Here is a 13,249-nt window from a genome sequence, read left to right on the forward strand (position 1 = left end):
TCATTCTCATTTTCCCAACTCATTCATTATACAAACCTTTTTCTTCCACGATCACCTCAAACGTCATTCTGTAGCTGCGGTCACGTACACGAAGGAAACCAACCTGTACGACTCCGGAGACGACACCGGCGAGGTACGTTAACAGAAAACTACCCCACGCACAAGCAACAGCAACAGCTAGCTGATATTTTTCCTTTTTTTTCTCACTGATTCATACTTCCAAAACATATACACTTTCCGTCATTCAGCCCGAAACTTTGTTCCTTCCATCAACAATGTCATCATTATCAACAACAACCACAACAGCTCCAACGAAATCCAAGCAGCCGGAGGTACCGCCAAGGTTTGCATGCGCAGACACTGACATCTTTCAGCGCTTGCTGAGTTACAAACTGAATCGACTGTCGTCGTCGAGCGGTACTGCGGCGGTCTCCACTCAACGCTCGACTAGCAAACAATCGTCGTCATTCGGTAGCTATTCCTACACCCGAATCGGTCAGTTTGACGACAGCATCGATTTCGAGGACGACGATGACGACAATGAAGAAGCTGATGCTTTCTTCCGAAAGGTTGCGTTTTCCGTTTTCGTACATTCCCGAACTTGCCTGCTTTTTGCCCACCGTAGACAATGCTGAATCCCTTCCTATGTTTAGAGTGATGGAGGGGGTCGCGGGAGGTTGTGTTCTGTCCTAGTCCTAGCTGAATCCATACACATAATCACAAACAAAGAACGCAGAGAAATCCGGAAACTAGCTAGTTACCAAACTCTTGTTTGTTATTGCACTGTTTGCGTTGCTCATCGACTGTCGGTGTCCGATGATTGAAACCGACCCGATCAGCATCGCAATCAATTATAGTTCCGTTTACTTTTAGTATGTAGTTGTTGAACAGTATAGTCACTAGATTTAGTTTACTTTTGTGGACTTTGGAATGGTGTACAAATGCTCCAACAAGCATCGGCTGCGTTGCACATGTTAGTTCTGTGGGTGTAACTGTGTGTGTTTCGCGTTATTTGTGTTTGGTCTGTTTTGCCCTGCTAAAGTTTCGTAACGTAACAATAGAACCTAGAACTTGGTAGAAAGTAGTTGAGCTTACTAACTCGAGCCTCTAAACCTCATTCATCCATTTTACGATCATCCATTGCCATCTGTTTTGTGCGTTGTGGAAGGGGGGGGGGAGGGGTTCCGGTTATTTAGACAATAGTCCAACGATAAACATCTTTGGGTGATTTGTGCACTTTTGGGTTTGAAGTATTTATGTGAGTTTGAAGTCCTCTTTGTATTTCTAGAAGTGAAAATTTTGAAAAAAAATATTTCTATTTTAGGACCACATACGTAACCAGACTTCCCAAATGAACATCGAACACCATGTTCGCTCTAGTTCTGTGCTCATCTTAAACCCACAATTCGTGTACAAACTCGAACGCGCTAATGCGTACCAAAACACGTACACATGTTCGTCTGCACAACCGAACCCCATGTGCGTACGCGGTGTTCGTATACGCAGGTTCTTGACACTAGTTTTCTCTTTCTATCACTCATCATCACTGTTGTTGACTCATTCTGTTTTGTGTGTGCCTTTCTTGTGTACGCACACGATGTACGTACACGATGTTTAAACCTAAGTTTGCACATCGTTCGCTTGGGTTCAGTGTTCGAGGCGAACCTGTACACAAAAGCAAAGTAAGTTTGAGGTTGAACGTGTGCACGAAATTTTGTACACAGGCGCAAACTTATCGATGTTCATGGGAAGACCGTACGTAACATTACCCATAGGATTAAAACAGGGGGCCTTATCAGATCAACTCATCACCATCGTCATGGCCGAACAATCAGGATACTCTGAATCACGACCGAATGTATTTTAGATTTCCAGGTTACAAGATCCTACTGGAACGCCCGCCACATGTGCATCTTCCTCGATTACACACAGCAAGCGAGTGCAAGGTCTACTCCGAAGTTGACAAGCTTTTTCAGGTTCTCTGCTGAGAATAACGTCAGCTGGTCTCTCTTCCGGCATTCGTACTACATGTCTTAGCTGATCATAATGGGAGTATTCCATCTAGAACAAATTCTTAAGAGTACAATTGCGAGTTCACCTACAGAAGACGAAGATTGTTGAAGTTGATGTTGAGGGTCTACAAAACGACCAGTGGTGCAGCATCCATTATCTTACTGCCCAATACCATGAAGAGGTTCTTGGAAATTGGTTCTACGTCGTCCCCCTGCCGCCAAATGGATAGTGAAGTGTGATCCTGTTCTGAAACTTCAATATAAAAAGTTCTTTAACGATTGTAGACCCAAGGGAACTGTCGCGAACTTAACGAAGAATCTAATGTTCCGAACCAAATCTGATACAACAAGCTTCACCATATACGCCTTTCAGTCTAAGACCGTGATGTCCTTTGCTGCGGCAAGACATAGTCTGAAGTTTCCTCGCTCCACGACTGGGTGTCGCTAACCTCTCGTCAACTTAGTCGCTGCTAACCTCTCCTCCTAGTTCCCTTGCCCGGGCACCAGTAAAACCCGCTTAATATTTCCACAAAGAATTTAGGAAAGTACCTTGTAGGCGGCTTTAAGAGATGCGATGGCTCAATAATTACAACAGTCCAGCTTATCACCCTTTTTTATAGATGGAACACTATTCCTTCCATCCAAGTAGCCTACGCCTAAATCTTTGAAATCCGGGGAGCGTTCTAGTATTTGAACAGTTCACATGGTAGATTGGAACTATATCGTGAACTACATGCACCTCCATGTTAACTCTTGCCCCAATCTCATCGTCATCTGCTTCGCCATTGAGCTGTTCGTCATAACACTGCTTGAACCTAGCGATCACCTCACACCAGTTGGTGAGAAGCTTCCAATTGGCCTCTTTGCACATTTCGATTTGTGGCATATAGCCTTTGTGTGGACCCGCACTTTCTCGCACAACTTCCGTGTGTCATTATCGTGGAAAAGCTGCTCCGTCACCTTGTCATCACGGCAACGTCTACAAACTTCCTATAAGCGCTTTTTTCGTCGCATGTCTGTATCGGTACTCGATCGCCCTCGTACGGTACTGCAGCAACTTCTCGATCTCAACTGACTGTTGCCACTCGCCGTCAAACCAGTCATTTCTTCGATTCGAAGCTCTCGTACCAAGTACGGCTTCGGCAGTGTTCGCTATGGTGGTTCGTCTTGCCATCCTTAACCGTTATATGTCTTTTTCAGGTTTCAATTAATGAAATTCCAATGTTTTATCCATAGCTGAAAATTGAAACTTTGTGACATCTTGGAACTTTACTAAGTCAAGCTTTTGGGTTAATAATATTGTTGATATAGTAAGGGAGTGAGGAGGGGCTCCTGAATTTTTTTACTACGTAACAGGCCGACGAGGGTACCCGGGAACCCACAAAATTGAAATGGCAATAACTAAGGTAATTTCCTACCGATTTTGATACTTTTTGGTGTTTTGGATTCAAGAACTCTTCCACTTTTAGACTTGATAAAAATGAATCAGGTTACCCAATTCGGTTCCCGAGAATCCGGATTTCCGGAAGCATGTTCCGGTGCTGGGATAATATTTGTGAATTTCAATGGAATACTGGAATTCTTGGAATTGCTTCAGCAGTAGGCTGTATATCGTGGATTTGGAACCATTTGGTGATTTGACCCTGGAACGGACATTCCAGAGCCCGAGATTCTCGTGGGGCCGTGAGTGGCCATTCCGAGGTCAAATTGCCATAAGGTCCCGTAACAATAAACAACAGGCTTCCGAGACATTTGTAAGTAAAATGTGTCTTTCTCATCCTTGGGTCTCGCTTCTAGCGTAGAGTGCACGTTGATGATGCCCTAGTTAAAGAATTAGCCTATACTCCTCTGGTCACGCATTGGCGTATCTTGCGAGCAGTATAAAGCCGGTAATCTGTTCATGTGGTGTGTCATTATTCTAGAATGTGGCCATATCCACACATTCTGTCCCGTCTAGCAAACTTTCTGCAATGGTACGACTCCTATGACCCTGTGAGTTAGCGTCGTGCAGAATTCGGCCGAGCATCGGTAAGTCAAGCGACTTGCATATTCATATCCCAAGCTTCCAATTGTAATCCTGTTTTAATTGCGTAGGTTTTTCGCCCAGTGTTCCGCTCTGTATTTACTCCTTGACTGTACATTAAGTTGTGTTTTCCGGGTAACTTTTTAGGACAACCGTTTTTTATCAATTTTTTAATACCTTTTCTTGACACACTTACTTGACGTGACTATGCGCCCTGAAAGCATAGTTTGTTATCTAGTTGATTAGTGAGTTTTTGACTACATCGTAACTAAACAAAGTTTTTAAGTTTTTTTTAACTCAAGGCAGCCGGCTACCGAGAGTAACCTCTTTGTGGCAATATGTACTCTGAACGACCGGTGCCTAGAAAAGCTAGTCTTATCTGCGTAATTGCGTGGATCATTATTTATTGTAACAGTGGCAAGCGATCTGTTCATGTGGCATGAAAAGTTAATCGTTCTTTCAACTGATAAAATCAATGGTAAACACGACGGGAACGAATAATCCATAAAACGGTTTTTACCTGTGTATCGGATGCAGGGCATTCCCCATTTTTAACCAAATCACAGATTTTTTTTATTTTGACAATTTTTCTATTAACAATATACTTAGTTAAATCTTAATGTACAACTTTAATTCAATATAAATCAAGAAAGCTTCAACAGTACTTCTATTAAGAGCAATTAGGAGCTGGTTCGATAAATAGATTGTTTTGTTTCTTCTCCTCGAAGATCTTTACTAGCTTTCCTTGGTTACACAATTTAGCCCAGGTTCACGCGTCCACATTGACAGCGATCTAAGAATCGGCTTCAACGTATCATGAAATTCATGTTCTATAACGAAAAGTACAACCAATATTTTAATCAGTCTTTCCAAACGAACATCGAACACCATGTTCGCTCTAGTTCTGTGCTCATCCTACACCATCAATTCGTGTGCAAACTCGAACGCGCTAATGCGTACCAAAACACGAGCACATGTTCGTCTGCACAACCGAACCCCATGTACGTACGCGGTGTTCGTACACACAGGTTCTTGATACTAGTTTTCTCTTTCTCTCACCCTTCATCACTAGTATTGACTCATTCTGTTTTGTGTGTTCCTTTCTTATGTACGCACACGGTGTACGTACACGATGTTTAAACCTAAGTTTGCACATCGTTCGCTTGGGTTCGGTGTTCGATGCGAACCTGTACACAAAGGCAAAGCATGTTTGAGGTTGAACGCGTGCACGAAATTTTGTACACGGGTGCAAACTTGTCGATGTTCATGGGAAGACTGATTTTAATACAAACTTTTTTTGACTACACACTTATTTTTTTCTGCTAAATCTTAGCTTTTTTGCATCTTGTGCCGAAATTTCAACACCTAATCTCAGCAAACATCGTTTGGCTGTTGTGATCTCTGTAGTTCGAAAATGTATGATGTGTTTTTCATAGTAAGGTTTAAAAAGCATCAAAAGACTTTTTGGTGGTATCTAACAAGGAAAACAGATCGGAATGGTGAGTTAAACGAAAGCAATCATGTAAAAAAAGTCCCCCAGAGGCAGGATACGAACCTGCAACCCTTGGGACTCCGGGCCAAAGCACAAACCCTTATGCTATCGCTGGGCTATGACGTCCCAGGAAGAACACAGGATTATCGGATTGACGACAGTGATCGTAGCACTGCCACTAGAGAGAGAGATCGCCGCTGCCAACCATTTGATCTATTTCTGCCTGGGACGGCTATGCCCAGGGATAGCAAAAAACACTAAAAACACTCCTTACTCTTATTTCGCTCTTCTTCCCCACGGAACTACATCACTTCGTGGGGGGGAGGCTCACGTTGTGATTTCGTCGTACCTCTTTCTTCTTACCTTTTAACTCTCAACACTTCTCTTGCTTCCTGTCTTGATCTATTACGTCGCCATTTAGCTCACGTGAGCCAAAGCCAGCCAGTGAGCCATTTAGATGCTAATTCTATGAGCCATTTGGCTTCTAATTGCGCGAGTCATTCAGTTCCCAGCCCTATCACGATCTACTCGGATAGTACCTCTCTCCTGCCCTCGGATGCTGCACACCATAGTTGATCCTAAACCGGATTGCTAAATAATCGCTATGGGTGTAGCCCTCGTCTACCCTCCATTCCATACCTGGAACCAGACTCAGGCTGGCAAATGTTACGTCAATCCATGCCTCCACCCCGTTTCTACGGAATGTGCTAGCGGGGCCATTATTGGCTAACACAGTGTCGAGTTTCGTAAGCGCCTCCAGTAGCGCTTGGCCCCTGCTATTTGTACAGCAGCTGCCCCACTCTACTGCCCAAGCGTTGAAGTCTTCCGCTATAACTACCGGTTTCCAGCCCACTAGGTCCGACGAGAGCCTGTCGATCATCTGGTTGAACTGTTCTATGGGCCACCTTGGTGGAGCGTAGCAGCTGCAGTAGAACACACCATTGATCTTGGCAATCGCAACACCCTCGGCGGAGGAGTGTATTACCTCTTGAACCGGGAAACCGTGCCGTTGTAAAGATTGCCACCATCCCAGACCCGTCCGACACCCAATTGCCGTTGCCGGCAGGGATGTTGTACGGGTCGGATAGGAGGGCGACATCTGTCCTCGACTCCGAGACCGACTGCCACAACAGCTATTGGGCTGCTGCACAATGGTTAAGATTTAGCTGTGTGACGTTCACGGCTTCTCCTTATTTGCCTCACCGAAGGGACACGAAGGTCCGCCCACAGCATGGTTACGGGCTTGCTTATTAGCGGTGCAGGTCTTAGTGCAGCCCCGCTCCTTATGACCCTCCTCGCCGCGGCGACGACATAGTTTGCTCCTATCTGTACCCTTACATTCGTACGACTTATGGCCGAACTCAAGGCACCGATAGCACCTATCCACTGAAGGCGGCTGGGGTATGCTAACTGAGCATACTGACCAGCCGATCTTCAGTTTACCTATCACGGTAACCTTTTTGGCATCTGCCTTCAGTAGCCTGAGGTAGGCTACTTGGGTGCCGGAGGGTCGTCCTCTCAAGCGCACAGAGGCCCGCTCAATTGTTACGTCGCATTGTTCCTTGACGACTGCGACGACATCGTCTGCGGTCGTGAACTCGTCCAGTTGCTTACACCGCCCCTAACGACCTCACCTGAGCGCCTTCACCCAGGACCTCTTGGGCCAAGGCCTTATAGACTGCGCCTCGCTTCAGCACCAAAAGCATTTCGCCTGTATTGGTGCGTCTCACGCTGCGCACGTCTTGCCCGAGGGCCGAGAGGCTTTCGGCCGCCCTCATCTACTTTAGGACGTCGGCATATTTGTCCTTGTCGGTCTTTAACCACAAGGCCGCTTCTCTCCTTGGCCTTCTTAGTGGACCGCGGCGCATCCGGTGTCGGTGTCGGCTTCTTCTTAGTGACCAGCGTCCAGGGGTTTACGCTCCCTGCCCCGGTTGCGCCGAGTTGCTGGTGCCTTCTTTCTGCCCGGCGGGGTCATTTGAGCCCCAGTTTACCTCGACCAAACGGCGTTTGGCCGTGACGGTTACACGCCGTATGGTGTTTTTTTCCACCCTCGCCTGGTGACTTCCTAGGGTGCTTCGCATTCGACGTCGTCTTGTGCTTGCCCTTTGAGGGGAACTCAGCCGCCGCTTCGAGCGACTTGGCTGCTCCATAGAAGGGGAAGGCCCCTGTCTGGGTACCTATGTCGGCCTTCTCTCTTCCCTCCCTCTTGAAGGCCACTGTCTAGGTTCCTCTGTCAGACTTCTCTCGACATTCCACCCTCTTGGCGTAAGCCTGCTGTTCCTGTCTTGCGACACGAACAGCCTTCCGGAGCACCAGCAGGCTCTGTTTCAGCTCCTTGCTGATATTTTACTTCGCGTTAGTGAACTCGATTATAATATCGAGCTGCTCAACCACTTTACGCATCGCGGTTAGTGGCCCGTCCAGCGCGTTGGTAGGGTTATTTTCTACCACTGCTGGGGGGTTACTGGTGCTGTCGGATGCAGCCCCCGTCGCTCCACTACTCGACCCACTGGGGGGAGACCTCATCAAACCACCTTTAGCAAAGGGGTTCGGCACCTCCGATTGTTTGTTCTCATTTTTTCACGTCGCTCATTGATCCCACGAGTCGCGCGTGAAAGAAAGGTTCGCCACGCCAGAGCTCCGCAGTAACGTGGTAATCCATAGGCTCCGTTAACGATCTAGCATCTTTTTCACCCCCTCGATCACTCATCCCTCGGCACGGGTCGCTTCACACCTTGGACTTGGGGTTATGATCTTTTTTTTGCTTTGCGTGGTGACCGTGGCCCAGATCATAACAACCTCCTCCTTTACCAGGGCTTTCGACCTGTAGCTCTGGTTCTCAATAGTTCCAGGTACGTATGTTATTACAGACATGCTACTATTGAGATCCGTCATTCGCTAGCGAAGTTGATCTATTGGTCTTCAATCGTGATCACCGCAAACCTCTTAAATAAAAAATGGTATCGGGGAAAAAGCCATAGCTCCGCCAATTATCAATATATTTTTATAAACTTATGTATAGATTGTTACACTATTTCAGCAGCTTCCAATTGAATACCGTTTTGGTCGGATTTCTTCCATTCTGCACTGTTGCTACCGGTTCTTCTACCCCCAACTGAAAAATGAGACCCCGTTTGTAACTTCGTTAGTACTAAAACGTTCACCTTATTACCGGGGGTGTTATCAAGCTTGCGCGATCGCGGGCTTAGGTATGCATAGATGATCGCGAAGGGCTTAAGCGTTCGTATGTTAACGTGTTTGTCGTATGCGCTCGCGTGTATGTGATTTCGCGTGTAGAAATTCGTTTTTATTACCGTGAGACCATGCACATATTCGCTTTCTGTTCTTGGATGGTCACGTGGACCGTCATTCTAGTATTTAATTTTTGGTGTACGGTTCACATTCTGACAGGGAGTGAGTTATCCCATATCGCTAGAGTTCCCGGTCATGTCGCCATAGATCGTGTTGTCTAATGGATATGAGAGCTTTCTTTTATTCTTAAATTGGTTCAATTAAAGGCATGGACCTAAACTTCTGGTACCGAGGATAGAGATTTCCGGATGGGATCGATTCATGATCGCACGAGCACGTGACTTCGTAGGTGCACACTTGGGACCTCGTTTGAAAATTTAAGCGCTGCACAGAGGAGTAACTAAAACAAATTCCTGGCTAGTAACAAAATTTTTTTTTTCAATTTTTTCCTTCGTTATATTTTTTCATACCTCAAAGCCTACTGAATAACGTGGCAAAATTAGGAACATGAAAAAAAGATCGTTATAGAATTTTTGCATGTATGCATTTTAAGCGGTTTTAAACATTTTATTTAAAACTTTAATGACAAAAAAGTTATATAAAATGGCGAGATCCGGCAGAGTTGCTAAAGCTGTATTACAAAACAAGATTACAGCTATCCAAAAAACATTCGAACTCTTCCGGACATGTCCGATCCACAGATTCCAAGCGAATTGAAAAGATTGATTTTTTTTTACTAATGTGAGGCACACCGAAATGCTGTAGGGACAAAATACTATGTTTGGAAAAATGTAGCTCTATGAATACATACACAGGCGTCCCTTCTGGAAAAAAAACAAATGTGTTCACCAAGATCTCCTCGAGATTCTTAGTATTCAAAAGGATATAAAAAATTGATCTCTGCACTGGTAGGTGGATAGATGCCAAATTATAACAGCAATAGCAGTAAATAATTTTGGCCAGGATTCGACCCCAGTTACTCCTCTGTGCGCTGAGACGTTCACCGGGATCTTATCATGTTTGTGAGATCACGTATGTAGGTTGTGTGGATGAACGCGAAGGGCTCAAGCATTTGTATGTTAACGTGTTTGTCGCGTGTATGGGACTTCTCGTGTATAAATTTGATTTTATAACCGTGTGTCCATTCGCATATTCACGTGTATGTTTAGAAGTTTGTGCGGAAGGTGAATATGATACTTAGATTCCAGTGTGCTAGAAGAATTCTCCCATATCACTAGAGTTCCCTATCATGTCGCCATAAAATGTCGTCGCTGTTGTGCTATCTTATGACAAACGCCATTTTGGTGTAAACTGAGTTAGATATGCCACATTACTTGTTTAAATCTCTACAAAGTGGCGTTCTCAGAATTTCGAAATTCTACTTGGTTACTTAGATATAGCGAGAAACATGATGAGAAATCGTGAGTTTTTTGCTTCAAATAACTGTATCTAGGGATTCGCTCAGGTTGTATTCAAATTTTAGATGTTTTTATGTGTGAAAATGTCTGGGGAACACAAAGGCATCAACATTTGCAAAGGAAAATTACACGAGTTGTGAGAAAAACACAGTTTTAGTTTTAAACTGGAAATAAAGGATATTTGGCAACACTGCAACCAATAATAATATTTTTTTCTAGATTCCCTGACTCATTTCCTTCAAAATGCATTTCACCGATTGTTTATAGACTATATGCACGCAAAGATATAAATAAAAGTTAAAAATTGATGATTTTTTTCTATGGAAAATTTTCCATGCACGATTATGACACGTCATACGAATTTTGCCATCAATACACACCTATGACACGTGTGAGTGCGACTTTTGTTTACATTCATAGTAAAAACTCACAACATAGTCAACCGATCTTCGTAATATTTGAGAGATTAACGAAGAATAGATAGAAGCATCAATTGTCTTCTTTGGGTTGTTTATACCATTTATAAGTTTCAAGATATTCAATCGCAAACTTTAAAAATCGTTTTTCTCGAAATGTGCTAAATGGCGCTTGATGATCGCGAAGAACTCGAGCGTTTGTATGTTAACATTTTTTTCGCGTGTATGAATTATTTTCTATTACCGTGTGGTCATTCGCATGTTCTTGAATGATCGCGCGTGGACAGTGAATCTGATACTTAATTTTTAGTGTATGGTTCAGATGCGAGAATGTTTGCAAACACAGCACACAGAATAAGGCAATCCACGTCGACCCGCCAGACCGCACAGGCTAATGGTTGACAGTTAAGGATGGTGCAGAGTATGAAAAAAAAACGCAAAACAAAAAAGACCCATGAGCCCGTTCTCTTCGATGCACCACTATCGAGGCGTAATGCAATAACCATCTTAAAGCAGTTGTCTGTCATAGGTTGTATGAAACTGATGTTCAAATATGCTTAACGATGTTTGCAATACCGTTAAACCCGTCAACTTAGGGGATGGAGAAATATTTGGTGACTATATTATTAATAAATCGATTGTGGGGATTATAGACACTATAATAAAAAAGTGTTTCTGGCTTAATCCATTTTTACATGAAAAAGTTCAAGTCACGAAAAAAATGTTTGCATTTTACCGAGTCAATTGAGTGCTATTGGCATTTACATACGTACTCCAATTGTTTAAGGGCTTAGAAATTTAAGTGTAAAAAGAGTGAGTTAGTGTATGGGATTTGTAACAGAAACCACGCCACCATCTACAAGTTTTCTTAGCGTACATGTGTTGGCAAAGCATTGGCTAATGTCATTGAGGTAGAAATTGTACAAAATGAATCTTCAGCGTGTGCCTTGTTTGAGAAACCTATGTAGCTTATTCAAGAAGTTGTCGAATCGCCATGAGGGAAGTTCTTGTGCTGCCTGACAAAAATAGTACAAAATCGTGTTGATGAAGTTTATCCGAGAGAATCTCTATTAACCCCTTAGTGCTTAAGAATACAGATGCCATTTGCTCTTTACGAGTGTACGTCAGTTGAATTTCTTTTGAAAGCTGTGTAAGACAATCGTTCATCCCTTTACTTATGGGACAGTCAAATTGAGAAAATATCTGTTCGCCTCAAACCAATTATAGATGATTTTTTTCCATAAATTTCCAAATTCAGGAAAGCATCCTAATCGGTCAATACGAATTGTGGTCGGAGGCTGGTTTTCTCGCCTGTCACTAGTTACGTGATATTAATGTACTGCACAAGAAAGCTATTGAACAAATTGAACAAACAGTTCCTTGAAGGGTCAGGTCAGGCGATTCTTCAATAAGTTGAATTTTATTCTGTCTAGCCATAGAATAGTTCGTCGATGTTCCTCTCGATAAATCATCAACAAATTGGCGCCAATAACTGCGTAAGAGTTCCTAGAACGTTCTTTTAAAGATCACCTAATTTTATCCCTGCGCAATTTGTACAAGGGACGTGTAGAAAGATCATGTGGAGTCTGGCCACAATAGAGACACTTTTCAGCATTTATCGTGCAACCATCCTGTTCATCATATCCGCAATTACCGTACCGTGCTTTAGGCGAAGCAGACCCGGCGAAAGGTATTCGAAAAAAGTCTGATGGTGAATAAGTCTTCATCCGACCTGCTAACGATACCGAACGTAATTGTGCGCATTCAAGTATCTTAACTGACTGAAGCGAGGAGTTCTTGAAATGGCCAACTCCGTGCTCCAAGTCTTCGACGGTGAGACGCGACTTGGTGACCGTCAATCTCCACACTCCGTGAAGGTACATATACTCGGTACTCCAATGTGTTTTTAGTTTGGCTCTTTTGTAGTTGTCCACACTAATTACTATTAACGTATATCAATGTATTTCCATACTAAACGCCTGGAAGTGTCAATTAGCTCGCCAACAAGAGAATTAAGTTACTTTATTCACCTTTTCGACCATGTAAAATGAAAAATGCCACCTTTTTTAAATTTTCACGCCAGATTAAACTGAATTAAATACAAATTTAGTAATGAACTATTCGTTCACACTTTGTTACCGTTTCAAGTGTCCACCATTTTTCCATAACGTTTGATAATAGTTGACTTGGTCGAAACATTTAATACAGTCTGAAGCCCTGGAACCGTTTTCGTTTTACAGTTACCCATCTCATCTCACAACATTTCATTCATTCATCACTGAACCACCGTAATGCTGCTGCTGCTGATGATGCTAGTGTAAATAAATAACCCATCGACCGATTGAATCATCTATATGTTGAAGAGCGTGAAAAGATCCAACCAAAGATGCTTCAGTTGTTGTGCGAAGGAGAAAGCTTCCTAACTAGAGCTAAATGTAAAAAAGGCACTTGGATTTGTATTCAAAAGATGTATCACGTTTTCTTCTTCCCTTGCCCACATTTAGGATGTATCTAGTCAAATTCTGCCCACTGTAACAGTCGAAGAAATGAACAAGCCGAAGAGTAAAATCGGACGTCTGAAGGCCATCGGAAACCAGATACGGTACCTGTCCGCGATCATCTCCCAAAACCATAGA

The 13,249-nt window shown here is 43.5% G+C and overlaps 1 protein-coding gene across 17 annotated transcripts in view; it reads left to right on the forward strand.

Annotated features, from left to right (window-relative positions):
- The window catches only part of LOC131683943 (uncharacterized), a 287,688-nt gene that overhangs the window by 257,640 nt on the left and 16,799 nt on the right, over nucleotides 1–13,249 (forward strand). For 11 of the 17 annotated variants that reach the window (XM_058966412.1, XM_058966421.1, XM_058966439.1 and 8 more), the window contains 3 exons: nucleotides 75–133; nucleotides 249–569; nucleotides 13,118–13,215. In XM_058966412.1, the coding sequence (XP_058822395.1) occupies nucleotides 75–133; nucleotides 249–569; nucleotides 13,118–13,215 (478 nt within the window). Of the gene's footprint in view, nucleotides 1–74; nucleotides 134–248; nucleotides 570–13,080; nucleotides 13,216–13,249 lie in introns of those variants that run through there. The other 6 variants (XM_058966448.1, XM_058966456.1, XM_058966465.1 and 3 more) reach the window with 5 other exon arrangements.

This window comes from Topomyia yanbarensis, chromosome 1 (genome assembly GCF_030247195.1).
Source record: "Topomyia yanbarensis strain Yona2022 chromosome 1, ASM3024719v1, whole genome shotgun sequence".
Lineage (NCBI taxonomy): Eukaryota > Metazoa > Arthropoda > Insecta > Diptera > Culicidae > Topomyia > Topomyia yanbarensis.